General features: G+C 33.8%; 4 protein-coding genes across 5 annotated transcripts; 1 reads left to right on the top strand and 3 right to left on the bottom strand.

Moving 5' to 3' along the window:
• Window positions 1-1,352: 1,352 nt before the first annotated feature.
• Window positions 1,353-6,458, bottom strand: LOC122606585. The gene is made up of 5 exons (XM_043779427.1): window positions 6,141-6,458; window positions 4,982-5,256; window positions 3,728-3,841; window positions 2,964-3,337; window positions 1,353-2,442 (listed from the first exon to the last, which is right to left on the bottom strand). Exons 2-5 carry the CDS (start codon window positions 5,243-5,245, stop codon window positions 1,692-1,694), a joined length of 1,503 nt encoding a protein of 500 aa, XP_043635362.1. The 5' UTR covers window positions 5,246-5,256; window positions 6,141-6,458; the 3' UTR covers window positions 1,353-1,691.
• Window positions 6,459-11,592: 5,134 nt separating this feature from the next.
• On the top strand, window positions 11,593-17,179 carry LOC122606584 (pentatricopeptide repeat-containing protein At5g50990). 2 transcript variants are annotated; one of them, XM_043779425.1, is made up of 3 exons: window positions 11,593-11,978; window positions 13,025-14,576; window positions 16,984-17,179. In XM_043779425.1, exons 1-2 carry the CDS (start codon window positions 11,867-11,869, stop codon window positions 14,548-14,550), a joined length of 1,638 nt encoding a protein of 545 aa, XP_043635360.1. In that variant the 5' UTR covers window positions 11,593-11,866; the 3' UTR covers window positions 14,551-14,576; window positions 16,984-17,179. The 2 variants fall into 2 exon arrangements, with proteins under 2 accessions (XP_043635360.1, XP_043635359.1); XM_043779424.1 differs by lacking the exon at window positions 16,984-17,179 and having other exon boundaries at window positions 11,594-11,978; window positions 13,025-14,705.
• LOC122606587 (sec14 cytosolic factor-like) lies at window positions 15,626-18,829 on the bottom strand. The gene is made up of 6 exons (XM_043779429.1): window positions 18,656-18,829; window positions 17,140-17,401; window positions 17,016-17,052; window positions 16,454-16,559; window positions 16,225-16,335; window positions 15,626-15,885 (listed from the first exon to the last, which is right to left on the bottom strand). The coding sequence occupies exons 1-6, from the start codon at window positions 18,785-18,787 to the stop codon at window positions 15,769-15,771; spliced, it is 765 nt and encodes a 254-aa protein (XP_043635364.1). The 5' UTR covers window positions 18,788-18,829; the 3' UTR covers window positions 15,626-15,768.
• A 1,567-nt stretch (window positions 18,830-20,396) lies between these two features.
• Window positions 20,397-23,145, bottom strand: LOC122608768 (CRAL-TRIO domain-containing protein YKL091C-like). The gene is made up of 6 exons (XM_043781858.1): window positions 22,993-23,145; window positions 21,963-22,224; window positions 21,845-21,881; window positions 21,411-21,516; window positions 21,145-21,255; window positions 20,397-20,629 (listed from the first exon to the last, which is right to left on the bottom strand). The coding sequence occupies exons 1-6, from the start codon at window positions 23,143-23,145 to the stop codon at window positions 20,513-20,515; spliced, it is 786 nt and encodes a 261-aa protein (XP_043637793.1). The 3' UTR covers window positions 20,397-20,512.
• Window positions 23,146-27,993: the final 4,848 nt, after the last annotated feature.

Below are 27,993 nucleotides of genomic sequence, written 5' to 3'. Positions count from 1 at the left end.
TTGAAGAACTCATATTCAAAGTCTCAAACTTCACCATGTCAAGGAGTTTAAACTTGGTCAACTTTGTTTACAAGTAGGTTGTACATTTTTTCTTTCTGTGTTTCTTATGCTTAATCTTAACAATAACTTGTCACATTCCTTTTCAAATCTCACCATATAGAGATAATCACACCATTACAATAAATTTACCTAAAGACTCAAAAACAGGATTACATCATATTCATTTTTCTTGTTTTCAATTTGCTTTTCTTTTTTTGGTTGCTAGGTTCTCTCTTTTGAAAGCTAATGGTCGAAGACTTCCATGGGGCTTCAAGTATATTACAGTGACACTAGCTAGTGAAATGACCAATATACCCTCCCCTTTTCCATGGCAATTTTTGACATGCACAAGAATTATGTATTATTTATTCATGCGTTTTGATGGATAATAATAGATACCCAATTATTTAGATCTTCATATTATAATTAATGTAATATTAAGTCCTTGTTAAGTTATTTCTGATTAATATATCTGTTTATAGTTAATCTCTAGGATAAACATAGAATTAATATGATTAGATCTAAACGATTCTAACTTTAACTAGTTCTTGTGTGTGGTCAGTCTAATGAGATTCCCCGTGAGTCGTCACTTGAATAGCTCATTACTTGGTTGTTCTCAACAAGGATCCTCGTATACATGAAGATAAAATCGTACTTACAGGCTAAAAGCGTATTCTTAATTAAGTGAATCTAACGAGAATCTTAATTAACAGGTTGAGTGAATTTATCAAGAATCCTTACCCGTTAAACTCGGGTCGAGAATCCCAGTCATGACGAGTCATCCAACAATCTAAGATAATAGATAAAGTAGCAAGTGTCTGCATGTGATCTGATCCAAACATGTATGCTTTTTATAAGTATTGTCTACACCTTTCGCAATTAATTAACTCGGCAGAACTCCTAAAGACCAATAGTTGAGACTTTTACATTAATCTTTACTTTCATGCATTTAATTTAATTAAAAACGTTACACCCCAACTGTTAAAATCACATATTTTTCTATTTTAACAAGCACACATCTCTGTAAAAAAATTTGAGCTAACCTAACTATTATACTACAAACTTTTTGAGCTAACCTAACTATCATACTACAAACGAACGAGTCCACCGTTCATGAGGGACTGTGCAGTCGATAAGTATTTCCTTGTAAAAATAAATTTTAAAACATGAATACACATCACCCCCACTTCAATCACCACATAATCTTACAAGTCTTATCTCACAACCTAGTTAACTCTTATATTAGTCACGCTAAGAACTCCTTTGGTTTGAATGAAGATTTAATGTGTATATAAATAAGATTTAAGTCCAAATTGGTCTGCAATAGCATATTCATTTAATCAGTCAGGCTAATCCTGTATCAGTTATCATCTTAGATGTAATGTTACCTCGCTAAAGAGTTGGAATGTAATGGCATTAGATTGAAGAACATGATACACTTCAGATATGAAATGAACACAAGTAAAGAATGCTTGTCTGGATGAAGAGTCTTGTATTATTGGTCTCTTCAGCATACCCCATTTTGGACTTTTGACCCAAACCCTTTTGTATGCCTTCCAAACTACCGGAATAGACTTTCCCCTACTTTCAGTATCTTTAGGGCTTTAGCCCACTGACCTATTAAACCTTTGTGGTGGGGTTGTTCCTACATGCTAGATTTCAGGTGCCATTGCTCCTAATCCGAGTAATTTTGGCCGCTCGATCACTTGAATGGGCTCGGCTATTCCTCTACCATCTTTCCCCAATCCACCTCCATCCAAAAACCCCATTTTTGCCAACATTTTTGAACCAAAACCCGTTGTGTGTGTCTCGAAGGCGCCATAACTTGATGAGATGGCAGTTTGGTGTCTTGGCTTTGATTCATCAAAGGACGTCATCTCTGGTTCAGATTCCATCTTACCACTAGATATAAATGAAACGGCCCCGTAAGTGCCAGTTTTGTCTTTCTCTCTCCTTTTTATCATGCTTGATTCACCAAAAGTCTTGTTTTTGGTCAATCTAAAGTCTAACATGCTTAAACCAGAGGTTCCTTTCAAAGCCTTCTTCATTTTCTTCAAAGCCCTCCTCCTTTTCCTTGAAGCCTTCTTCCTTTCTTTTGAGGTCATCTTGGTAATTGGTGTAGTGTTAACCGAAAAGTCAGCTTCTTCATTGCTGACTCCTATTAGCTGTAACATAGAAGTAGACAAAACATACTGTAATAATTGCTTGTATATTGGGTCACTGTAAGAAGGTTGAGTCATCAGATGTGGTCCTTGTGGAGAAACATAAGATTTTGGGATAGTGTAGGAGTTGTGACCCTGAGGGCACCCATCTACATGATTCGGAACTGGTTGTAAGACTAAAGCACTGTGTTCACCATCCAAGCCAACTGTATGATCATCCACCTCAGGCATTGTCCTATACCTGTTACAGGATAAACTCATATTAATACATTTATAAACTATCCTACAATGGTTGAAAAAATTACAAAAACCCTTAAGGGCACCATACAACAGTAACTCGCTATGCAAAATGTAATATTCAGAAAAGAAAAAAAATCATATTTAGAAGCACAGGTTCAATAACAAAAATTCGACAATTTCTAGATATAAAACAGGGCAAATGTACAAGTGGCTTAAAGTATATTCAAGTTACTACAACATGATAATACTTTTGTGTTCATAAAGTTCATACTAAATGAAATGAAATTACAAAACAAATTGTACATGAAAAAGGTAATGGCAGGTCAACCCAGCATAAAATTTAAAAAGTTACATTTTAAGCACTTTTAAAGCAAAGACTACATAGGCCCCTTACATACATTCAAATGATGATAACGCAAGTAAGTAACTCAAACTAAAAAGAAACAACCTAAACATCAGATATTGAGATGCTATTCACAACAGGGTCCTAAGGCTAAAAGGTCGTATTAGAAAGCACTGTACCTTGAATATAGTTCTCTGGAGAGATATGGTGGTTGATTGTCGGCAAATTCATATGGATTAACAGGGGCTGGAGGGGCTTGATGAGGGGTGGGATGGTGTAGACGTGGATTTTTCCGAACAAACTGAGACTGTGTTATTTCTTGCGAACAATTATGTAAAGGTCCAACCTGATAAGGTCGATAGCAATTCTGTGGATATGGCGTTACTGAAGAACTAATCATTCCATTACTTGGCGGATCTGGCATCCTTGGTCCCCGTACGCCATTGGGTGCTAAAGCTAGCATCTGTGTTTCAGGTGCAGCATAATCTGCTGCAGGGTGTAGTGAAGTAGTTGGTGCAACAATGGACTTAAACAACAACAGAAGGTCTCTCACCTGCACTCAAATATTCGAGAATTAACAAGTAGCCATATAGTAACAACTTGCGTATATTTTAATAAAAATGTTCAATTCAATGCCTAAAATGCTAACTAATAGGAAGAAAACAGCATAAACTTGTGATCTGCAATTAAATTTTTTAATATCGACGAATGTTTACTACGGAGAAAGGAGGTATGGTCGATTTTTAGTATTCTGGAGTAAAATGTTGCATGATTTGGGGCCACAAAGGCTAGTTGATAGCCATATAATATCAGATATAGAAACAACATAATAGCTGATTCAAAACATACCCAAGAAGTGCATTATATACCATTACTATTTCTATATAAACATCATGATCAAATTCAAAATATTTAACCCGAAGATAGCATAAGTGGTGCAAACCTGCTGAGAATTAAGTTCTGGTGTAAATTTGGAGCATTGATAATTGTCTTTGATAGCTGATCTGAAAGAACTTACCGGCAGCGGAAGACAATTGTTGCAAATTTCGAATAGCACCTGAGAGATTTTGAGAGTACTATAAAGCCGTTTTAGAAACAGAAAACTACATTTTTTTCTTCCCCTTTTTAATTATATAGTTAAAGGAATAACAATAATAACAACATCAAATAAGTAAATTAAGTGGATCAAATCAAGTGAGCAGTCTAATGATTGTAATGTGCTTTTAGCATATTTTAACAGTATCCTATTGCAACAACCAACGTCACCATTATTATATATACCATTTACAGTAGCAGCTTCACAGCAGCTTGGCAGCCTGCCTGCTTGCTTTTTTTTATCTTGTTTTATTCTCTTTTTAATCATCACGAATGGCAGGCTGCTGCGTAGCTTCCTGTAAGCATGCCTACTTTATATTTTGTTTAGCCTTTTTGTTTTTTGTCACGCTTTTACCTAACATATACTGTTCATTTGCCTCTTTTTTCCATTTATGTTGTTGTGTATCTGCCTATAAGCATGCCTGTTTGGTTTCTTTTTTAGCCTTTTTCTTATTTAGTAATGCTTTTACATAACGTTTGCTTTTCATTTGTCCATTTTTTTCATTTATTAGTATTTTAATTTGTAAGACCTTTTTCAAGGGTTCTCTGAAATAAGTAAAGACTTAATATTTTTCATCCTCGGCCAACGGCCAGGCAATCCCCTATTATTTGTGTTCGGTAAAATGTATTTACTACAAATGTTATACAGTTGTTAACAAAAACTAAACATGACAAAACCGTGATAAAGTGTAGAATGATTTTCTAGTTGTCATACAAATCTTGATTGAACTCCATTATTTCTAATATTAACTTCAAACCGGTTACTTATATATGTGTCAATTTGGGTCATCTTATATCTAAGTGGAAAACTTAAAACTTAAGCTACCATGAAGATTGGCCATATGGGTAGAGAAAGTCATCCAATGATCATTTATAAAGCATACGATCTCCTAAACCACTAATTAAGTAATAAAAGAATTATACTAGTGTAAGTGTGGATATTTAACACAAAATAATTTATCAAAATTTTTTATAGTTCTTGACAGATACTGTTAGCAGAGGTTGAGTATCCACTATTACCAAAAGACCCATTTTGACATGTTACCCAACCCACCCATGTTTCCTTTTCTTGAAACGAGAAAATAGATGGGCGTACGCTTACCTGTGCTGGAAACCTTCCCCCAAAAGCAGACGGGTGCAAGTTCATCCCTCCCTTGGAAGCGGCCTCGTACACACCATAGAGAAGCTTCGCTTCAAAATCAAACAGAAATAACTTGGTACCCAGTTTGATCTTCTCAACAACTTCCCTTTTTCCCGCAGGAAGCCCAAAAACACGGTTTAGGTAACACTCAGGTTTTGTCACTCCACTGCACATGAATATGAAACCGAATAGCTCCCCTTCTTTCTGGGTAGCAAGAGGAGCCATCCGACAGCTTTCTGTAGAATTAATGAGAATCCAAAAATGAATATCCATAACTTTATATCGACAAACTTCTCAGATAATATCTCCTAAACACCATGTACAACATATACGAGAATCTGATAGACAAATTCTAGATATGTTTCAACTTTCAATATCTAAATCGTTCATCTTATGACAAAAGAGTACGACTATACAAACAACATTATAAAGTCCAAGACAAGACACAAAACAGGATACGCCAAAAGTCTCCAATGCTAGCGAGCGTCTGTATTGTTTTATAATATGTTACAACATTTATGACACACTCTATATAACGTTATTCAACTATACACATACCATAGTCCAATCTAAAACGTCAACTACTAAACCATTGTCGCAAAATAAAAACAAAAAAATCAACTGTATACTTCTGTAGTCGATTTCCATACTCCTAAAATAAATTTTCACCTTACTATAATAATGTATCCTGAATTATTTTCCACTACTAAGATTCGACATTATTGATTACGTTTCTCAAACTAGCCCTAACTGAAATCAGGGGTTCAAAACTACGGATATGGGTTCGAAAAAGTGGCATAATGAGAATGGGAATAGATTAAACCAAATACAACAATACCACTTTCACTCCCATTCCTCTATCTATCCTAAAAACGATTGAATCAAACGCGCCCGATACCCTTCGGTTTTACGGTAATGGGAACAACTGTGATTATTATTGTAGTAGATATTTTATTGAATTTATATGATAAGAAAAATAAATAAATTAAGTGAAGTAATTTAAATAGGAATCATCAATCATGGTTACTATAACAATTCAAAGAATAAATAAATTGGAACAATAAATAAAAGGAATTAAACAAAAGAAAAAGGGTGATCAGTAAATAATAGGTGAAATTACCTGCTGCAAGGAATGAAAGCACTGATCAGGTTTTTAGAGACACGGAGAATTTGGGTGTACAATAAGAGATTTGTGTGTGTGTGTGTGTGTGGTGGGGTGGGGGGAGGTTTGGGGCGGTGGTGCCACGGTGATGATGGCTTTTTACTACAGTAATTTTATTTTTTTTTTCTTTTCTATTGGAATGGCAGGTGGTGGTGGTGGTGGGTTTCCCGGATAAACGCTCCAAAACCTGTCTCCTCCGTACGTTTTTCCCCTTAATTTTCACATGTTATCGTCTAATTAAGGATTTTTATGTTAATAAATTAAAAAAATTAATCATTCCCTTTTGTGAATATCTAATTTTCTTATTTATAATTTTTTCTTTTTCTTTTCTTTAAACTATTAAAGAGGTGTTACTTATTGCATTTAAAAAAATGATTTTTGGGTTTTCAAATCACTTTTTCATACATGTTATATATCAAATATATATCTCACATTTATGTCCCTTTAAATCGCATATAATTAGACCGTACTATCTCTTATATATCGTATGTACATTGTAATAGTATACATTGCTAATATATAATTTTTCTCTCTTATTGGGACCTAAAACTCGTAAAAGACGGCATTAGTTGTTATTTACTTACTTTTTCTCTTCTATCACTCGATCTCTTCTTTACTCTCTAGCACTCTATATCATATCATTGTATAATAACAACAACAACAACAACAACAACAATAATAATAATAATAATAATAATAATTGTTTATTGTTGTGAATTACAACTGTTGATTCAAGAACAAAGTTTTTCAAACACGTTATCAGCATGCATTACTCTTTTGATTCTTCGATTCAATAACGGTGATCTATTTCCTATTTCGTTATTATGACTAGAAAATAGATGTAGATGCATGTATATATACCTGTTTTCGACCATATAATACATATATATATACACACAAATCAGTTTTTCTGTATGCATATATAACTTTCATAGATTTATTATCTATGTATGTATATATAATAATAACTAGTGATCCCCTTTTTGAAGAGGGCCATGGCGTAATTCAAATTCTGAGGGGCGTAATTTAGGCCACCTATGGCGTAAATTATGCCAGTCGTGGTTCAGACACACCAATGAAGAACACCTACCAAAGAAGAACACCCAAGATCCAAACCCAAAAACACCAAATCGACCATTTCGCTTTGAATCCGTTTACCAAATTCAAGTATATTCAAGCCATAAAAACGCTTTCTTTCACAAACCCACTTCCGATTTCTCAACCTTTAATTCAAAATCCGTTTTTGAGCTAAAACACACAATTTTCGTCCAAATCGACCACCAATTGTTTAGACTACAACAAGGAAATAACCTATTAACCTATAATGTAAAAGGAACATTTTTCCTTCTTGTGCTGGTAGCTCCTCCCGCTCCAAATATTCATCGTTTAACTCTCATTTTTCCTTCTTGTGTCTTAAAACTTCCATTGGCCTTCATTTTAAGTTGATAGATGTCATTCACCCTCCTTCCCATCTTCCATGAACCTGCGTTACCATTGAATCCATTAAGTACCCAAAGTTCACACTAACAAACTAATTTAGACATTAAAATGTGGCCAAATGATAGGAGAAATTATCACAAAGTGAACGCTCATCAGACACATAACTTTGAACGACGTTTGAGACTCGAAAACAATGCTAGAGAAGCTAGGGAAGGGTTTCAACGAAAGCTTGACGCGACCCAAGGAACATGGACTCAAAACTACCGAAAATAGGAAAACGAACAAATTAGGGGACCGTAAATTACAGTGGTGGTCACCGTAATTTACAGTTATACTAGATTTAGTCTCGTGTTAACACACGAACTCCGCAAGGTAAAATTACGTTATGATTTTATTATACTTGACATATAGTTAGATAAAGAATACACATGGATAACTCTATAACGACCCGATAACTACTAATGTCTTCAAAAAAATTATGAATCACACATTTTGATATAAATGGTTCGCATATACTAATAGTAATTTATTTATAGTAATTCTAAGAAATTAATATACATAGGATGTTGAGAATAACGATATATTAACACTCTCATGTATCATCATTATTATGTATGGAATATAAAATTCAACAACTTAAACGATTATAATGTCTAGACTTCGTTGATATATCTTTAACACGGTAATTTTTTTTTTAATAAAAAACGTTACAGAAAGAAAACTTACATACCAATTAAAATATAGAAGATGCATCAATGAGATTTTTATTATGTTATACAAAAGTTACGAAGATTTTCAATATTTTTATATAGTTATTAGTTTTTGATCTATGGAGTTGTGAAAAACATTAAAAGAATTGAATATAGTTTCGTTGTTAGAATTAAAATATTAAATTTGTAAAGGATATAAAATATTAAATTTTAAGGACTTTTATGCAATTTGTATAAAAATATAATGAGGTGGATTAGGGATGAGCCAAAAGTCCCAAATCCCGATCCTGTACAGGTGACGTCCCGATCCCGGTACCGAAAAGTGATACCGAATCCCGATCGGGATCAGGACCGGTACCCACTTTTGATACTTTTCGGGATAGGTATTAATCGGTACCGGGACCGGGATATACCGAGAAAATCCTGATGGTCCCATTTGGTCCTGACAAGGAAAGAATGACATCTTATATCTAAATTTTGTATGTATATCCCCTCTGTATAGGAAAAAGTTAAACTAGGGACTTCTTATTTTAGGGACCATTAGAGACACTTCTCAATCATTCATTTTTCACCATCTCCGACCACCACCATGATCCCCCGGCGGCGGCGACCACCGACACCACGACTTACACATGTGTAAGTACAACTTACACATGTGTAAGTTATACAACCACCATCACCACCACCACGACTTACACATATGTGAGTTACAACTTACAACTTACACATATGTAAGTTACATGTCCCTAATGGTGCCTAATTTAACGATTCCCTAATCTAACTCACCCCTATATATATCATTGTATTGATTTATTTTATATATGTTGACAACTACTGTTTTTCATTATGAAATTGTTACGCTTTCCTTACAGTGTAGTTTGGAGAATATTGTGACCATATTAACAATGAGTTCATTAGATTATCGTAAACTGGTTGGTCCTACTAATGATCAACAAAAAATCCTGGGTGCCCTTGAAGGTTGCCTTCCTTCCTTCCTTTCTTCCTTTATATTTATTTATCTATATATTCCATCTTTATATTGAGAACTCATTTTTTTGTAAGAACCGTAAGAACTCCTAAAATTCATATTGGGTCACATGTTTTTTTTGTTCATTTACATGTGAAATGTCATAAAAACATATGTTGCAGAAGAATTTTTTTTTCAAAACCTTATATATAGCCGTTTGTCACATGTGGACAGAAAACCTGAACAAATTCATTCACAAGTTCATAAAAGGCTACTTTGAAGGTTTCTTAAAAAAGTTTCTTCTACAATATACATTTTTATATCATTTTACATGTGAATGAACAAAAAAAAAACATGTGAACGAATATATATTTTAAGAGTTTTCATGATTCTTACAAAAAAAATGGTTCTCAAAATAAGGAAACTCTCTCTCTCTATATATATATAATATATATATATATACACACACTAGTTGTAGAACCCGTGCATACAATGTCAATAGAAAGTCTAAGATGCAAGAAAACATTGAAACAGAAAGAGTTGATAATTCAAAAAACAATGAAACTAGATGAGACACCTAAACAACCTAATAAATATCCAATAATGAAGTCAGTGCCGTCTTCGATGATATAAAAAATTTCCGGGGTCTGGCTCGAAAATTAAAAGTGGACCTCTAATATAGTGAGTCAATCTCTTATATAAATAAAACAAAATTGTTTCTAGAAACTTTTTTCCTCTGTGTCATTCCAACATTTTTTCTTAAGCTATTTTTTAAAAATATACGATGTCATAATTGTTTTTCTTTATTTTCAAAAACTCTTTAAGCTCTTTATTTTCTACAAATTATTTTTTTAAAGTTCTTTAATATTAATTTTATATCTACCATTGATTTATGTTAGTTACTTTTTACTTTTTCATCACCCTAATCAGTTTATATATTAATTTTCATCTTTATAAGTATATTGTTATCTCCATATCAAAAAATATACTCGTAATATATTGACAACAACAACGATACCCAATCCGGCAAAAGCCGAGTTTGGGGGAGGTAGAATGTAGACAACCTTACCCCTACATGAAGGTACAGAGGAAACACTAAAAAATTATTATTTTTGTTTATGTCAGCTTCAGAATCGGTGTTGTTCTCTTGTTCATCTCTTTCTTTTTGTTGATGAAAATTCAGAAATTTAACAATAGCACTTGTTAAAAGCTATTTCTCGTCTATCGAATGAAAGACTGAACAACCAATCTCTTTAACTTCGACAATTGGGCCTAAATATGATTATTCTAGTTAAAACATTGTCGAATAGTTAAAACTGACTCAGCTCCACAGTATCTTCAAATAGTCCACATAAATGTAGATTATTTACTTTTTTAATATGACTAAATATGAAGAATCTACATAAATGTAGTCCGATAGGTAAAACTGAATCAGATTGACCTACTTTTTAAAACTGAATCAGATTGACCTACACAAATGTAGATTTTATTTTACCTTTTTTTAATACCTCTAAATATGAATAATCTATATAAACCTAATCGAATAGTTAAAACTGAGTCAGCTTCACAGTATATTCAGATAATCTACACAAATGTAGATTTTTTTTACTGTAAAACCTAATTCGAACAATCTAATGAAACTATCAGCTAGGTCTATTAGATTGGTCTGTCAGCTTGACATATGAAACTGAAAATAATTTAGCTTCACAAAAATAATAAATTAAAATCTTATTCAGATTGAAATTTAAAAAAAAAAAAAAACTAACAAAAATTAAAAAGAATTAAAAAACTGATTCAAGATAATATAAATTTAAAAAAATTTTAAAAAAAAAACGAAAAGTAAAAAGAATTAATAATTACCAGGATTTTCATGTAATTCTTGAAGATCCACCATATGCGCAGTCGAAATATGTGTAGAAAGAGAAAATTTTGATTTTTGAAATAGACCGATCTGATAAATTCTTGTCGATCTAAAATTTTATGTGTCGATATAAATTTCTGTTGCTTTTAATCAAAGATAACGGAAGTTAACGGAATGTTAATTGGTAACGGAGTTCATTATTTACAAAATTGCCACCGCGTCGCATATAACAAAAGTTCACTTTATTTACAAAAATGCCACCGCGTGTTTTATTTTAATTTGACACATGTCAGGTATTTATTGGACAATAACATCTTCTCTCCTTAAGACACCTTCTTCCAGATCCTCACCCTATATATATATATTTGCTAATCAATTGTTTCTTTGCTTCTAGTCTTATATATCTTTTGTCTTTGTCCAAAAAACATAGGAAAAAATTTATGTTTCATAGTATAGATCATGTTTCATAGTATTATACAGTACTAACACCTCATTTGCTGGTGTACAGTAAATATTAGGTGGTATAGATCATCACCCATATAACAAGTTGAAGCAGACCAAATTAGCTGGGCCTAGTTGAAGACTTGAAGCAGCCCAAATATTTGATCTTCATCTTCAAAGACTAACTAAGCCGCTGGTGTCATATAAATATGAGCAATTGAAGCACTTTCTCTTTCTCTGCCGGTGGGTGTAATATGTAAAATTAATGATGATGACACAAATTATAAACAGGATTCATTTCCGTACTTGTCGTTGTATATGGCGGCCATGGCGCTCCAACCACACCATTACCCACTTTCCTTGTATCAAAACTTCAGGTTACTTTTTCTTACCCTCGTTAAATTAAATGAAATTTACCCCCTGATTTTATTTTTAACTGTAGACTGTAAAAGGAGGAAGCTTTTTTGTGTTTTGATAACCCGCGACAGTGGGGAAGCCAAGATTTTTGGTCTAGAGGATTTAATAGTTTAGAATTTAAGTGTATGTTTTGTTAGGGGCCAATAGCAAGTCAGTGTTAGATTTAAGAAATTGTGTTAGGATATTACCTAAGCTGCAGAAATACATAAAAAAAAGTTACTTAAATTGTGTTAGTAATATGGCGTGATTGAGGGATATTGTTATTAGACATGGAAATGGGTCACGAGTGTACACTTATTGAGTAAATGATATACCAAGACCCAATAGCAAGGTTTAAGGGGGTTTACGCCCCCTTACAGGTCCTAGTGGCAACTCTCTTGTGGGGTTTAGAGCAATGGCCCGATACATGAACGAAGCTTGCATAACCAGCTCAGGGTGTTGATTCATATCAGCAAGGCTTGGAGTAGGCTCGTCTGGGCATACCGATCAGGAACTTGCACTCACTGACCAAGCTGATCAGTGACCAGGCTAATTAACAAGGACTACACTGTACTCTATATATTTTGTTTGCAAGTACATATCATAGAATTTCTTACTGTATACACTATATTCTGGCTCACATACGAATAGTGTTCGCTTAACTGATGTGTGTCTGCAACTGTGTCTGTTCTGGATTGCATGCACATGAGTTTTGACGCATATACATGAATTTACTCTCATTCTGAAGCACACACTTGCCTGGCTAATTGTGGTCATAGAATGAAATCTGTCCAGTTGAGTTTTAATAGTACTTTTTTTTTATCTATAAAATGCACATTCATATGGGGACAAGAGTATTCTATTTTCTATGTCTATTTGAAATTCTTCTGATATTATAACAACTTTTGATTTAGAGTTTAGATCTTTGTAGGTCTTAAGCTTCTTTTATTTCACAGCTATTTATTTCATGTAGTACTATTAAGAGCTAGTGCCCTGTTGAATAGATACATTTCTGTTCCTTAAACAGGACTTTCAGACCACGAATTGATGGTCCGTACGATGAAAGAGTGCATTATACTGAGCAATCCAACAACTGTTATTGGAACACATACAAGAGTCATTAAACTTGGGTATCAATCATGTCCATCTCTTACATCACTGCTGGTTATAGCATATATATCCTTTAAAAATCTTATCTTTGCTCGTCAATTACTCTATGAAGCTCCTTGTTATAACTTCAAACTGGTTGCCTCCAATTCAATCATCGCGTGTTTTATGAAGATGAGAGACGTTGATGCTGCCAAGAGGATGTTCGGTAAGATGCCTGAACGAGATATAATCTCTTGGAACTCAATGATTGGAGGTTGTGTTAAAAACACACGTTTTCAGGATGCTTTTGGGTATTTCAGAAAGTTGTTAAGGTCAAATGTGGAGCCAGATAAGTTTACATTTGCATCCATTATCACTGCATGTGGCCGTGTTGGGGCTCTACATCAAGCTAAGTGGATACATGGTTTACTGACTGAAAAAAGGATCAAACTTAATTTTATTTTGAGTTCTGCACTCATAGACATGTACTCAAAATGTGGAAGAATTGATACTGCAAAAGCAATTTTCGATAGCGTTAGACATGATGATGTTTCAGTTTGGAATGCCTTGATTAATGGGCTAGCAATGCATGGTCTAGCAATGGATGCCATTGCAACTTTCTCACAGATGGAGGCTGAAAACACTTTACCCGATGCAATTACTTTCGTTGGAATGTTAACCGCATGTAGCCATTGTGGTTTGACTCGACAAGGTCGTGAATATTTTGATCTAATGACCAACAAATACCTAATTAAGCCACAGCTTGAGCATTATGGGTCAATGGTAGACCTCTTTGGTCGAGCCGGGCTCCTAAAAGAAGCTTATGAAGTAATTAAAGGGATGCCAATGAAACCTGATGTTGTTATATGGAGAGCATTTCTTAGTGCGTGTAGAACACACAAAAATCTTGATTTTGTAGAACTTGCAGCTTCAAGTATATCAAATCTTGGTAGTGGAGATTATGTGTTATTATCAAATACTTATTGTTCCGTAAATAAATGGGATAATGCTGAAAAAGTGAGGAATCTAATGAGAAAAAAGAGAGTTAGCAAGAACAGGGGAAAAAGCTGGATAGAAATCAGTGGAATGATTCACCAGTTTAGATCAGGAGACAGATTACATTCCGATACAGAATCGATTTACAAGTTGCTCAAAGCGTTGATTGTTCGTATCAGGCAGGAAGGGTTTGTTCCTGTAACGGAGTTGGTTTTAATGGATATATCCGAGGAGGAAAAGGAGGGAAATCTGAATTATCATAGTGAAAAGTTGGCATTGGCTTACGGTATCCTAAAATCAAGCCCAGGCTCTGAAATTAGGATTTCAAAGAATCTGCGGACCTGTCTTGACTGTCACTCGTGGTTGAAGTTGGTTTCTAAAGTATTGAAAAGGGTGATAATTGTGCGGGACCGAACCCGTTTTCATCGAATTGAAGATGGTTTTTGTACTTGTGGAGATTACTGGTAACTGGTAGCTTACCAGGCTTGTAGCTGGTGAGTTTTTCCTTTATTTTTATTTTTTTTGGTAAATATGTTAGAAATATGTTGTAATTTTCCCATATTCTTTTATCTCTATCGATGAATTTTTATCAATTGCATATATGAAATTCTTTCTTTTATTAATGCCCAGCTGAGGATGCCTTAGTTCTATTTTTTTTTTTCTTATTGTTGTTCCACCTGTACAAGGCTACAACCATTTAATATATACGTAAAGCATCTCAAGTGTGACCCGATTCTGTGTCCTCTCGCTTGATGGGTCACCCCATAGCTCTGGCCAAAGGCCCTTTGGTGCCTTGATACTTGTTACTATTTTGATCATACAAGTATATGTAGTAAATTCATATTATTATACAGGTAAAAGTCTCAAGTAGGGGTGAGCCCGTTGAGCTAACCAACTTGTCCTTCTGGAAATATTATGAACTTGTTCTCATATCTGATATCTTGTTAAACTGCATAAAAATTTCAGAAAGATATACCATCTATGATCCATCTTTGAGGCATTGTAATGTATAACTTAATGACCTTTTCTATTTTACATCTATGCAGTTTAATCTTTACACATTCTCTTAAATAGATGTTTGTTGTTAGTTGACTGAAGATATTGGCTGTGTGTCAGATCACATTCTTCTATAACGGCTATCTTCCAAGTAGTTATCTAAAGCTTGTGATGTTTAATCAATACTACATGTGGTCATTTCGACCCAGTAATTATGTATAGTCAATTTAGGTTAGGTTTTTTCTAACAGGTCAAACAAACAGGTAGGGTAAGTCTTATCTGACCAGGTAACATGTTAAATGGGTTTAGATTTGCTATTTTAAATTCATGAAAACTCGAAAATCATATTTGACCATCTAATTATTCAATAAAATAGTGCAATATAGTTATGGTAAAACTGACCTCATCTGTTCCCACACATTATTTACCCATCATGACTCGTTACCCAACGCATCAGCTGACCCATTTGCCTTTTCTGGTTAACACTATGCTGATGTATCAATATCTAATTTCATGCATTAGATGTGTCATGTGTGACTACATAATATCACCTTCAAGCAAAAGTTTAGATACTAGTGAAATTTCATTACATTATACATGTCAAAAACAGGCATTTCTCGCAACCATTTATGGTGCATAATGATCTTAGGAGAAGGGAACAATACTAGCAAGAGTAGACTGTTGCCTAAATTAGCTATCTTGGATTGGAACCAATTTCATTTTGCCTCCATATATATCTGGAAGTTGGCTCTCGTCTATGTCTTTCAGAAGTGTAGATGTCAGGTGTTTACTATCAACAAAGACGATCTGCAAGGTAAACATAAAATCGATCCAACTTTAGTACTTGTGGACTTGGTCACAGGGGTCACTAATTTACACTACGTAGAACCGTAGTAAAAAGCTATCGGTTTAAGATCTAGACAATAGAGGTAGTGAAATTGACCCTGTTGGCTAATTGGTCAATGTGTGTTACTTTTCTGTGTGTTGGGTTTGACCGTAAACAATTATATAAATATTTAGAATAGCTTACGATAATGTTATTTTGTGGCAACCATGATTACAGGATTTTTAGAAGTGCAATGATTTTGCTATGAAAAAATTTGTGCAAGTTTATTAGCAGGTGTGTCGAAATTGTGCCTTGCTTACCTTTTTCTTTGTTTTTTCATCAATAAAAGGATAAATCATCTTCCATGCTGCCATAAATACATACGGAACATTCACAACGAACATTTTTCCAAGTCGTTCTGGATAGTAATCCTGTCATAAACATCAATGTTTTACATCAGAAACTAATGTATACTCTTTTGTCTCACTTTAATCTAGGGTATAACAATGTAACTATAGTTCTCTTGAGTTGAATGCATTGCTTGCAAACCTGCAATATAGAGAGTGCAGCAAGATATCCACGGTAGTCACTGTTTGTATATCCCCACCCTTTGATATCTGCAATAGCCACAAACTTTTCCTTGCCAGCAGGCATCCTGATATTGAAAACGAATTATTGGTAATCAAGTTTTTTTTTTTTTTTTTACTTATTAACATCATTCCCAGAAAGTAATGGAAGTAAATTAAGCCCATTTCCCATGAATGGGTCGTTTTAGATTCTGTTTTATCTCTAATGGAGAAACGGGTCAAACGGGTACAATCAACCCAAACTCACCCGAAGTGCAATTTTTTTTAATGTATATAAGCTGCTAAAGATTTTAATTCATGAATATAGATTATATTTAAAATAGATTAGCAATTTCAATGGACACACTGATTAGTTATATATTAGTTTCAAACTTTAAAAAAAAAGTTTCGTCCAAACCGATATTGAACTGCACAAAAGTTGCCAATGTTGATCTGAGCCTATTTTGCAACTTAAGTTATTAGCTAACATTTTTTTTATATGGATTCAAATAGGGAGGGAAGTTGTGGAATCAAGATGGTCATACCTTGACAATATTCTTTCAAGAGTGAAGACCACATAACCTGTGATGTAGGTGCCATGTTGTTAAGGAAAATATTATAAAAATTTATTTCGTTTAATGAACGTACGTGGTAGGTTAAAGAACATACGTTTGAACTCTTCCAGACCTCCTACTTTCTCTGGGTAATGTCTGCCACCAAATACGAGAGTTATCAGCCGTCCAGATTTATCTGTTCCTTGCATGAACAACTTGTTTTGAGCTATGTGGTTTGGTATTTCTGTCACAGAGATGGAACCACTTGGAACAAATGTCCGTCTCCATTTCAGGTACTTCAGAAACATAGCACTGGCTTTGTCTATGTCCAGATCACGAGCACGAAGAAACCTTCTAATTGTCAAATCATCGTACTCCTAAAATATATAACCGTTATTAAAAAGATTGAATGACACATCACTAAATGAAGTCGTATATTATATTCTTTTATCTTGTAATGTGTCTAATGACTCCGATGAACATTCACATTGTACTCATTTTGTTAAGAAAAGAGGCCAAATCTGCAAGTCAAGTGACCTGCACCACCTAAAAGTTTTGAGGGATCTTCCATTGTTTGGAAATGTTAAAATTTTGCTCATTCATAATGTCATGAATCTCATTACTTGGATGTGGCCACTCCGACCCACTTATGTGAAATTGGGCTAAGTATCTGTTTTCTCATTAAACATGAAAGAGCTTAAGTGCTTAACTGAAAAGAAGTCAAACATGTTGAAACTTGAAAGTCACATAAAAGTGTGTTCGAAACGCCTCTCCTCGGTTTAGTGTAAATGGTGGCGGCTTTGGGTTGATCATTTTAGCAAAAACATTCTGATAATTTACTTTTTCATAACAGTAAATATATAAAGATCAATGAGAAACTGGAAAACAAATTTTCTGCGGGTCAGCCAATCCGACTCAATATGCTTTGACTTTCAACCCATATAATAGAGTTATCATGTTATGACCTAGTGCCCACCCAACCCATAGTCCCATATTGCCAGTTTGCCACCTCTATCAATGCATTTGACAAATCCATCATTTTGTATTATGTTCCATGGGTCCATAAGTTAGAATATACTGTTTAATAGGGTCAAATGTGTTGCTTTCATAACATAAGAATTGATGATAATTCTTATGGATGGATAGAAAAATCTTGATAACATTAAGACCTCGATGTTAATGATAAATCTCATCCGGGGCAATTGCAGCAGTTTCATTTTTTTTTACCTGAAGATTAACCATGCTGAATGGTTCGGGTCAAACTAGTTAAAAGTAACTTCTTTTTCGATCAAATTACTATTGTAATAAACTAGTTATCATTAATATATTCACACATTAATTTGTAGTATAACAAAGTTTATACAACACACGTTTTGGATCAACCCAACCTGACCCACTTTAACCCGAAGCTTCAAAAAACTTGTGAAATAAAAGTTTGTACTTAAAAGTTGTATATAGTAAAAGGTTAGACCTCCAATAATTAACCCATCAAAGGTGCAGTCCATAAACAGATCTTTTCTATAGGAAACATCAAGATTATTAATACTAACATAATCAAACTACATTAACTTGCACATTATGCAATAAAACATAAAGATTTCCTAGTTGGTCAAAACATGTGACAGACTAACCTTGGCTGCAGGATCTTGTTTTTCGACCAAATCTCTCATTTGCAATATCTTTTTGTGTTCTTCTTCACTACTTCCATAGTTATTTCCATGTGTTTCACCATTATTTTTAGTCAAAGCTTCCTTACCATCCATCTGTTTGACCTTTTTTTTTTTTTTTTTTTTTTTTTTTTTTTTTTTTTTATAACTTTTTTATAGCCTGAAACCTGTACAATATATATAGATGTAGATATAGATAATTATATATTGTTTTTATGAGAATAGTACTTGAATCAGTTGAATGTGTGAATTACCAAAAAGCCCTTTCATAGCTGTTTCTTGGTGCTACCATTGAAATATATGGTTAATGTTAGTTATTGTTGGCAAATATATAAAATGGAAATGTTGTTGGATATGGCCATCAGAATTGAATTTCTTAGGTGAAGGTCCTTTTCATTATTAGTTATTTTACATCTATCCACCTCATTTATTTTTTTTTTTAATAAGAATGTCATTTGGTTCCCTATGCATTTGCAAACCTCTTAATCTTTTCTTATTTAATTTTTTTTTTGTAATTATCATTATCATATTTTCACACTGATTATGTAAAGGAGTATTAAAAAAAGTAACTAGGTAAACCCCGCCAATCTGTTTTGCCGTTGACTCAATGGCGGTTCTCTTTAGGGACCTGTGGGCCCCGGGCCACCACCGTTTTTTCGCCGTATTTCGTTCAAAATAATTTAAATCTATTAAGTTTACATTTTTTGTTTTTATAACCCACAATTAACTTAGTTCATTCATAATTCTATGTTTTAGCTTATAACTCACAATCAACGTAACAAGGTCTTCTTCCCTTTTTTTGAGTTTTAGGCTCCAGAATATTTTTTTTTACCTTTTTAGTTTTTATAACCCACAATTCGCTTAGTTCATTCATAATTCTATGTTTTATCCAACAATTCATAATCCATGTAACAAGGTATTTCTCCCACAATCCAACGCCTTTTCTCTTGTAGTTTTTTGTTGGTTAGAAACTATGTATTGGTAATTTGAATGGAAAACTTAGATTATTAGTGTTATTTTTGTTTGACTCGACCCGATTAAGTGTATTGCATGACCATAATATAATATCCGGAATATATCGATAGAAAAAAAAAAAAATTTGGCCCCCACCGATAAAATTTTTAAAATCCGACACTGTTTTGATTGAAGACACTAGCGGTAGTGTCGGATCCCATTCTTTTCTAATTAAATTGCTACCTTTTGAATAGTTATCTAGACGTTGTGCTAGTTCATTAATACTAGAGGTGGCCGTTTCAACCCATTTACTTAGACACAACGACAATGCCCAATTTCACTGGTGCTTGCTTTGGGGAAGGATATTTTATCTATATAGGGTCAAACATATATAGTAAATTTCAGCTTAAAAGGTAACGTGTCAAATGGGTGGTAAACTAGAAATATGGTACTTTAAATTGATGAAACCTCCATAGTCCAAAGTAATCTCATCCCAAAAAAACATATTTATGTAATCATATTTGACAAACTATTTATTTGGAAAAAGTTTGAAAATTTTTTGTCAAAATTTTGCGGGTCAACCTGACCCCATCTGTTTTGCCCGTACAAAATTACCCATTATGAATTGTTGCCCAACCTATACACCCACTCAGTTTGCTCTATTAATTATTACCAGATTTCATGCATTGGATATGTGACTACAGGATATCAACCATCATAAGCAAGAGCTTAGAAAACTAGCCCATTCTCATTAGTCATTACAAGTTATGGATGGCAAACAAAAGGCATTTCTCAAAACCATTTCTGGTGCATAACAATAGACAATTAGACATGAACAAGAGAAAAATGAGTCAACTGTTGACCAAACTAGCTATCTTGGATGGGAACCAGTTTCAGTTTGCCGCCGTAAATTTCTGGAAGTTGGCTCTCGTCTATGTCTTTCAGAAGAGTAGATTTCAGATGCTTATTGTCAACAAAAAAAATCTGCAAGGTAAACATACAATTCGTCTTATTAGTCATGGGGCGACTATGTTTACAAACAAGTTACAAATTATGGAGAAATACTAGAATGATAAACAAATTTCAAACAAATGTTTACGAGTTTACATGTCATGTGAGGTGGACCACTTAAATTTATATCATATGTTTGTAGCCTTGTAGGACAATATAACATGCGGCCAGTAATTGGTGTAGACAAGTAAGGTGGTAGCAAAATTGATGGGTTGGGTCGACCGGAAACCCTGTTGTGCCAAATTTATTAGTGGAGAAAACGCTTACAGAAGTCCCATTTTTCCAATGATAATATAATCGTTCGAATAATGACTCCCTCATTTTATTTATCATAAGTGCACTGTGGTTATCTTCCAACCTATCTGACTGATTCCTATCTAGGATATTCTTGTATATTTACCCAGTTTACCAGTTAGATTAATAAATAAAACATAATTTGGATCGACCAGTTCATAAGTGTGCCAAAATTGCCAACTTTATAATCCTACCTTTTTCTTTGTTTTTTCATCAATGAAAGGATAAACCATCTTCCACGCCGCCATAAATATAGAAGGAACATGCACGACAAACATTTTTCCTAATCGTTCTGGATAATAATCCTGTCATAGACATTAATAAGTTGCATCAGAAACTAATGTATATTCTATTTTTATCACTTCGATTTATTCCATCATGATGTAACTTCAAAAATCTGGAATTACAGGTTATTCTTTCACACATAGAGATAAACACAAGAAGTGAAATGCTTGTAGACCTGCAATATAGAGACTACGGCACAATATCCACGGTAATCACTGTTTGAATATCCCCATCCTTGAATATCTGCAATGACCATAAACTTTTCCTGGCCAGCAGGCATCCTGATAGTCAAATGTTAAATAATGGTTATCAAGATTTTCTTATCACTAAAATCAACCACAGATAGTCGAGGTGGCAATTTCCACCCATTTACTTATTGTCTTATTTTAACGGTTCAAGTTGGTTGATCAACCTAGACTCTCCCAAAGTGTATCTTTAATGCATCCTAAATATTGTATGTAACGATAATGTAAACCACTATTTGGTTACAAAAAAAATAAATTTGCTTTTCTAAAAAGAAAGTTCGAGAGTTTTAACAGTTTTTGGTATTGCTTAACAGTTTTTAAATGGATTCCAATAGGAAGGGTTGTCGAATCAAAATAGTCATACCTTGATAATATTCTTTCAAGTGCAAAGACCACATAACCTGTGACGCAGTTGCAATATTATTAGGGAAATTTGAGTATATATATTTCGGTATGAGAATGTGCAAAGTTTAAGAACATACGTTTGAACTCTTCCAGACCTCCTGCTTTGTTGGGGTAATGCTTGCCACTCAACACGACAGCTATCAGGCGTCCACTTTTATCCGTACCTTGCATGAACATCTTGTTTTGAGCTATGTTATTTGGGATTTCTGATACAGAGATGGAACCGTTTGGAACAAATGTTCGTCTCCATTTCAGGTACTTCAGAAACATAGCACAGGCTTTGTCTATGTTCAGATCACGTGCACGAAGAAACCTTCTAATTGTCAAATCGTCATATTCCTAAAAAGCAAACCAATGTATGAGCATGATTGAATGCATGACACTAAAATGGAGTCATATCATATTCTTTTTTCTCGTATTAATGTGTCATATCTCCAATGTAGAGTCATATTTTACTCATGTTTTAGGAAAAGTTGCCACATATATAACTCAGGTGACCGGCACTATATAAAATTTAGAAAGATCTTTATTTCTTGAGTTGCTAAAAGTTAGTTCATACATTTGTCATGTATCTACTTTACTGGATTTGGCCATTTTGACTCATTTATTAGTAAAAGGGTCGACTTGGCTTATATTTTTCTTCTTATGGGTCAAATGGATTAGATTATTAAAAAGAATAGCTGATATGAAAGAAACCTCTTGATTAGTTTAGGAACGATTGGCTTGACACTACTCAAACCACTTTAACCCATACTAGAAAGGTACCCAATTCTATCCTTTTACCCAACCCACCCATTATGCCATATGTAGCCCTATATTCAATAGATCCATCATTAATTTGAATGGTTTACTTTTTTGATATATAAGTAATTTAAATTATTTACTTAAGTGCGGTTTTTTTTCTCAGGCCCACACTTTTTTCGCGCATCTCGGCTAGGCCACATTCGAAGTCTTATCGCATTGAGGGCGTCTGTGCCTTTGACCCGTATGCTAGGAGTAAGATAGTATGCCGTTTATAAAAGATTACTAGATCCAACATAAGCATACTACATTAACCATTACATTATGTAATAAAAACATGTTATAGGATTATGGGGACAAACTCACCTTGGAGGTAGGATCTTGTTTTTCGACCAAATCCCTCATTTGCAAAATCTTTTCGTGTTCCTCTTCACTACTTCCATAATTATTCTGCACAGCACTACTACTAATTCCTTTTGTTTCACCATTATCTTTAGTCATCACTTCCTTGCCCTCCATTTTTTTTGACTTTCTGTCTATATGTAAGTCTAGTCTTTTTCCGAGAGAAAAGTACTGGAACGTGTGAAATTTACCTGAAAGGCATTAGTTTTCGGATGCAAGTGTAGTCTGTTTCTTGGTACTACAATGCAGATATAATCGTTAACCTTTATTGTGATTGTTTCCAAACATATTAGAAACTATATATATATATATATGGAAAGCTAATTGTATATGGCCATCACATCTGAATGATTAACATAATAACATGTGCAAGTATTCTTTATGCTTTCTGAAAGGTCCTTTAATTACTTTGACTATGAGTCTGCAAGATGTTAAAAATGAGCATTAAACTACTAATTGTTTGCCAATGTGTTTTAACAACTTCATATATTAAACTTCATAGAATATTTGGTAGTCTCAATAAAGATCATTATCTAGAAGACAAGATACATTAAAATCATAGATTTAAATATTAGTGGAATCAACACAATATAGATATTGTATTATTTTCTTTCAATTATGATATTTTTTCTATTAATACCTTTGTCTTTAGCTCAATGATATATAATTAACACATGATGTTATAACAACAAAGGTCTTTTTGAAAAGGGTCTTTTATCCCATGGGATTATCGTTCACTTGAGGCTTCATTAAATCTAGCGAATTGCCCGAGTATTGAACATAATCCGGGATATAGTTGTCTACATTTTATCATCCGGGATTGAGTATTATTGTTGTTGTATATGATGTCATTACAAGTTTCTGACTCGTTTATTGATATAATAACTATTTAATATTCACACGTAGTCTATGTATACTTATACAATTAACATTACACATGCTTTTTTCGTGAATGTCTTTATGTAAATATGGGCAACTAGTTAGTTCTTTCGTTTTAAAGTTCTAGAAGTGAAATGGGCTATAAACTATGAGTATTGTTGTTTCAGTAACATTCATATGATCATATTTAACATGTAGATTATTTATAAATGTACAAAGAAGGATTTACAAGTCAACTAAATTTGACCATTTTGGCTTGTTATCCAACTTGTCATTATGTCACCTCAGAGCACCCTCAAAACATGGTAAAAAGCCGAGAACGAAACGAAACATAACATTAAAAACCCAACTTGGTATATAATCATATAACATATAGCTTGTGTTACCTTTCCATATATATTGTGTATACAAACGTAAGATATAACAATCATCTGCATAGTTAATTGTAAAAAGAGAAAAAACAAATGAAAATGTAGCTAGCGTAGTTCACATATGTGTGTTGATAATTATGAACTTGAAAATGTAGCTGGCTCATTTCCCCATCTTAACCATATGAGCTTTTTATCAAGAAAACATAATCCGCTTTTACTCAATTTGGAATAAATGGGTTGAAATGGTTACCTCTTAACTATACAGACAGCCTATCATAATCTTATTATACTTAATGTAAGCAATAGTATTTTGAAAGCAACAATTTTCATAATTTCCATATTACAACAGACAATAAGTCATTGTTAACAACCATTAATGGTGCATCAAGATCTTTGAAGAAAGATAGAAGTACAACGTTGACTAAACTAGATATCCTGAACCGGAACCAATTTCAGCGTGCCTCCATAAATTTCTGGTAGCTGGCTTTCTTCTATATCTTTCAGCAGTGTAGATTTCAGCTTCTTATTTTCAACAAACACTATCTGCATATATTACTCCATATTTAGTGGTCACTTAACTTGCACCATGTATGACTGCAATAACAAAGTACATATAGAGGTGGCAAATAGATGGGTCGGGAGGTTGGGTAATGGGTCAAACAGGTTCTGGTCAAAACATGTATTTGTCGTGTGTGGATGAGTCAGCTTAAGTTGATATCTTTATGTGTAGATATAGTGCATCATATATGTAGTAATTATCTTTTGAATAGTTATTTGGAAGGGCTTTTGCACCAAAATTACATTTTTGGCAATTTTCCACCTGTTTGACCCGTTACAGATAAATTATTTTCTGAAATTCTGAATTGAACTATTCGTAAGTAATGGATCGAAGTTGACACCTCTTGACACAACTGCAAACTTACCTTTCTCTTTGTTTCTTCATCGATAAAGGGATTGATTATCTTCCATAGTGCCATAAATATGTAAGGAGCATGCACGATAAACAATTTTTCAAGCCTTTCTGGAAAATAATCCTGAAATGTACATCAATGTTATACATCAAGAACTAATATATGCTAGTTCTATCACTATTCACTAGTCACTTGATTCGGGGCATCATAATGTGACCATAGAAGATATGGAAATTTTAGGGCTATTCCATCACAATAATAAACATGGCAGTATCGTTTATTTACTTATAAATGGCCGATTCAGGTTGTGTTCTATATCTAAGTGGTCAAATGGTCGAATGACTTAATGCATTAGTCGTTTATAAAAGATGGACAAAATTTTTTCATCTACCCAACCTGTTTTGACCCATAAGGCCATAACAGTTTTAAGTTGAGCCTGTTGCTCAACCTGTCTGACCCACCCATCTTGACACCTCTACTTCACATATGTTTGACATGTTTGCATGTGTGGAAACAAAGATTGAGATACTTGCAAACCTGTAAAATGGAGAGTGCAGATTGATATCCGTGTAAGTCACAGTTTGAATATCCCCATCCTTGAAGATCGTTGATGGACACAAACTTTTCTTGGCCTTGAGGCATCCTGTTACTCATATGTTATTATACTATCAAGATCTATCTTGAAATAAGCTCAAAATGGTATTACTCCCTTAGCAAAGAAAATGCAGCTGCTCTGGGTTGACCCAACACTTTTTCACAGAGATTGCAGATAAAAGAACGGTAATCAGTTCAGGCTATTAAGGGAAAGTCGAGCCTTTGGACGTGGCCCAAACGGTATTTCAAATCAAATTGACCTATATGCTACTATTTTTGACTTTTTGTATATAATGGAATTTTATTACTAACAGAAAACATAGGTGGCTGAATGGCTAGTCGAGTAAAGGTTTCAGGTAACAACAGTTCTGGTCAACCCATACTAATTTGGCCCTTTTATTATATTTTTATTTATAAAAACCATGTATTAAATATGATTACACAAACCATATCATCAAAGGCTGATCTAATTTTTAAGAATAAAACTATATAAAGAGGTTCAAATTCTGTTTCGACCCATTTGACTCATTTGGCACGATTCTTTAATGAACCCAATTCTTGGTAAGCTGGTTCAAATTGTCACCTCTAACCGAAAAACTTTACTCCAGTGAGAAAGGGAAGATACGATTCTTTTTACTTAGATTCTAGAAAGAAGAGGGCTAGCTTTGAATAAAAATACCTTGAACATAATTTTTCGAGTCCAAAGATCACAAAACCTGAAATATCAAAAGTCAAAACTGATTTTAGACACATGTAAAGCATCTAAAGTAATGAGTAGAGAGGTGGCAAAGATAGGCTGATTGATAAATGGATCAAAACGCCATGCCAAGTTTGGTTTACCCTGCAAATATTTCTTTGTTCATTTTTTATATATATAAGTAACACACTAATTATGAATAAAAAACAATTTAGAAGGTCGTCTGCCTTAAAAGTAAAGTTAAGGAGGCATTTAACCCGTTTGACGCATTCTCCTTGCAGCTAAAATACAACCCAAACAAACCAAATATAAGTAATGGGTTGAAATTGCCACCTCTAATTGATGAGCATATGTGGTAACTTAAAAAAACATACGGTTGAACTCTTCTATCCCTCCTGTTTTATTTTGGTAATGCCTATTCCCAAACACAACAGTTATCGGGCGTCCACTTCTATCTGATCCTTGTATGAACATCTTGTTTTGTGCTATTTCATTTCGGATTTCTGTCACGGATATGAAACCATTAGGAATAAACGTTCTTCTCCATTTTAGGTACTTCAAAAACATGGCACATGCGGCATCTATGTCCATATCTCGAGCTCTAAGAAACCTTCTCAATGTCGCATCATCACACTCCTAAGAATACAAGTTTTGAGTCATTAATTACACTGATACATTAAAATGAAGTCATATCTTAGTTTTGCAGACAGACCAACCTTAGAGGTGGGATCATTATTTTCGACTAAAGCTCTCATTTGAGCAATAATCTTGTATTCCTCTTGGCTACTTCCATCCTTACTTTGCGAAACACCACTATCGGCTTGTGTTTCTACATCACTATTACCCATCACTTGCTTCCCCTTCATTTGCTACTTTCTAATTCTATATATATTTGTCACCTTGAATGATACATTGTGTGTTGGTGAAGTATTTTGAAGAGGTGTGTAAGGATAGAAGAAAAACTAAGGCAACCAAATGCCAAGTATGAGAAACATATAAACCAATCACTGTTCAAAAACATTGTTGTTTGTTCTTACTAACTTGCTAGTTAATATATTAAAGATTACGTGTTTGAATATGTATTTCTTCCGTTAGATGTTCTTAAGTACTAAACTCGTAACTAATTTAAGTATATTAAACGTTGTTTAGTCATTTTGCATGCATGTTTTCAAAAAGTTCTCAACGTTTGAAGTTGCGTCTTGCGACTGTAACGTCAATCACAACACAATAGTTTGTTATTGGAGTTGTGATGTTTAAGGGGTACAGAATCAACATGAAACATTGATATAGGCTTAAATGTATAAAGGCGTGCATCGGTTTCCGTGCACGCCTCTCTTTGGCGAAAATAGTCCATGTTGTTTAATACTCCCGTAAACAATGGTCTCTATTGTTAGAAAATTGGTAAATTATACTTTTAGTCCCTAAGTTTAACACGTTTTTTTATTTTTAGTCACTAAACTAAAAAAAAAATGCAAATTCTATACCAAACTTGTCACCTTTTTTCATTTTTGGT

This window comes from Erigeron canadensis, chromosome 7, assembly GCF_010389155.1.
Source record: "Erigeron canadensis isolate Cc75 chromosome 7, C_canadensis_v1, whole genome shotgun sequence".
Classification (NCBI taxonomy): Eukaryota; Viridiplantae; Streptophyta; class Magnoliopsida; order Asterales; family Asteraceae; genus Erigeron; species Erigeron canadensis.
This window is presented reverse-complemented; position numbering and strand designations above follow the sequence as displayed.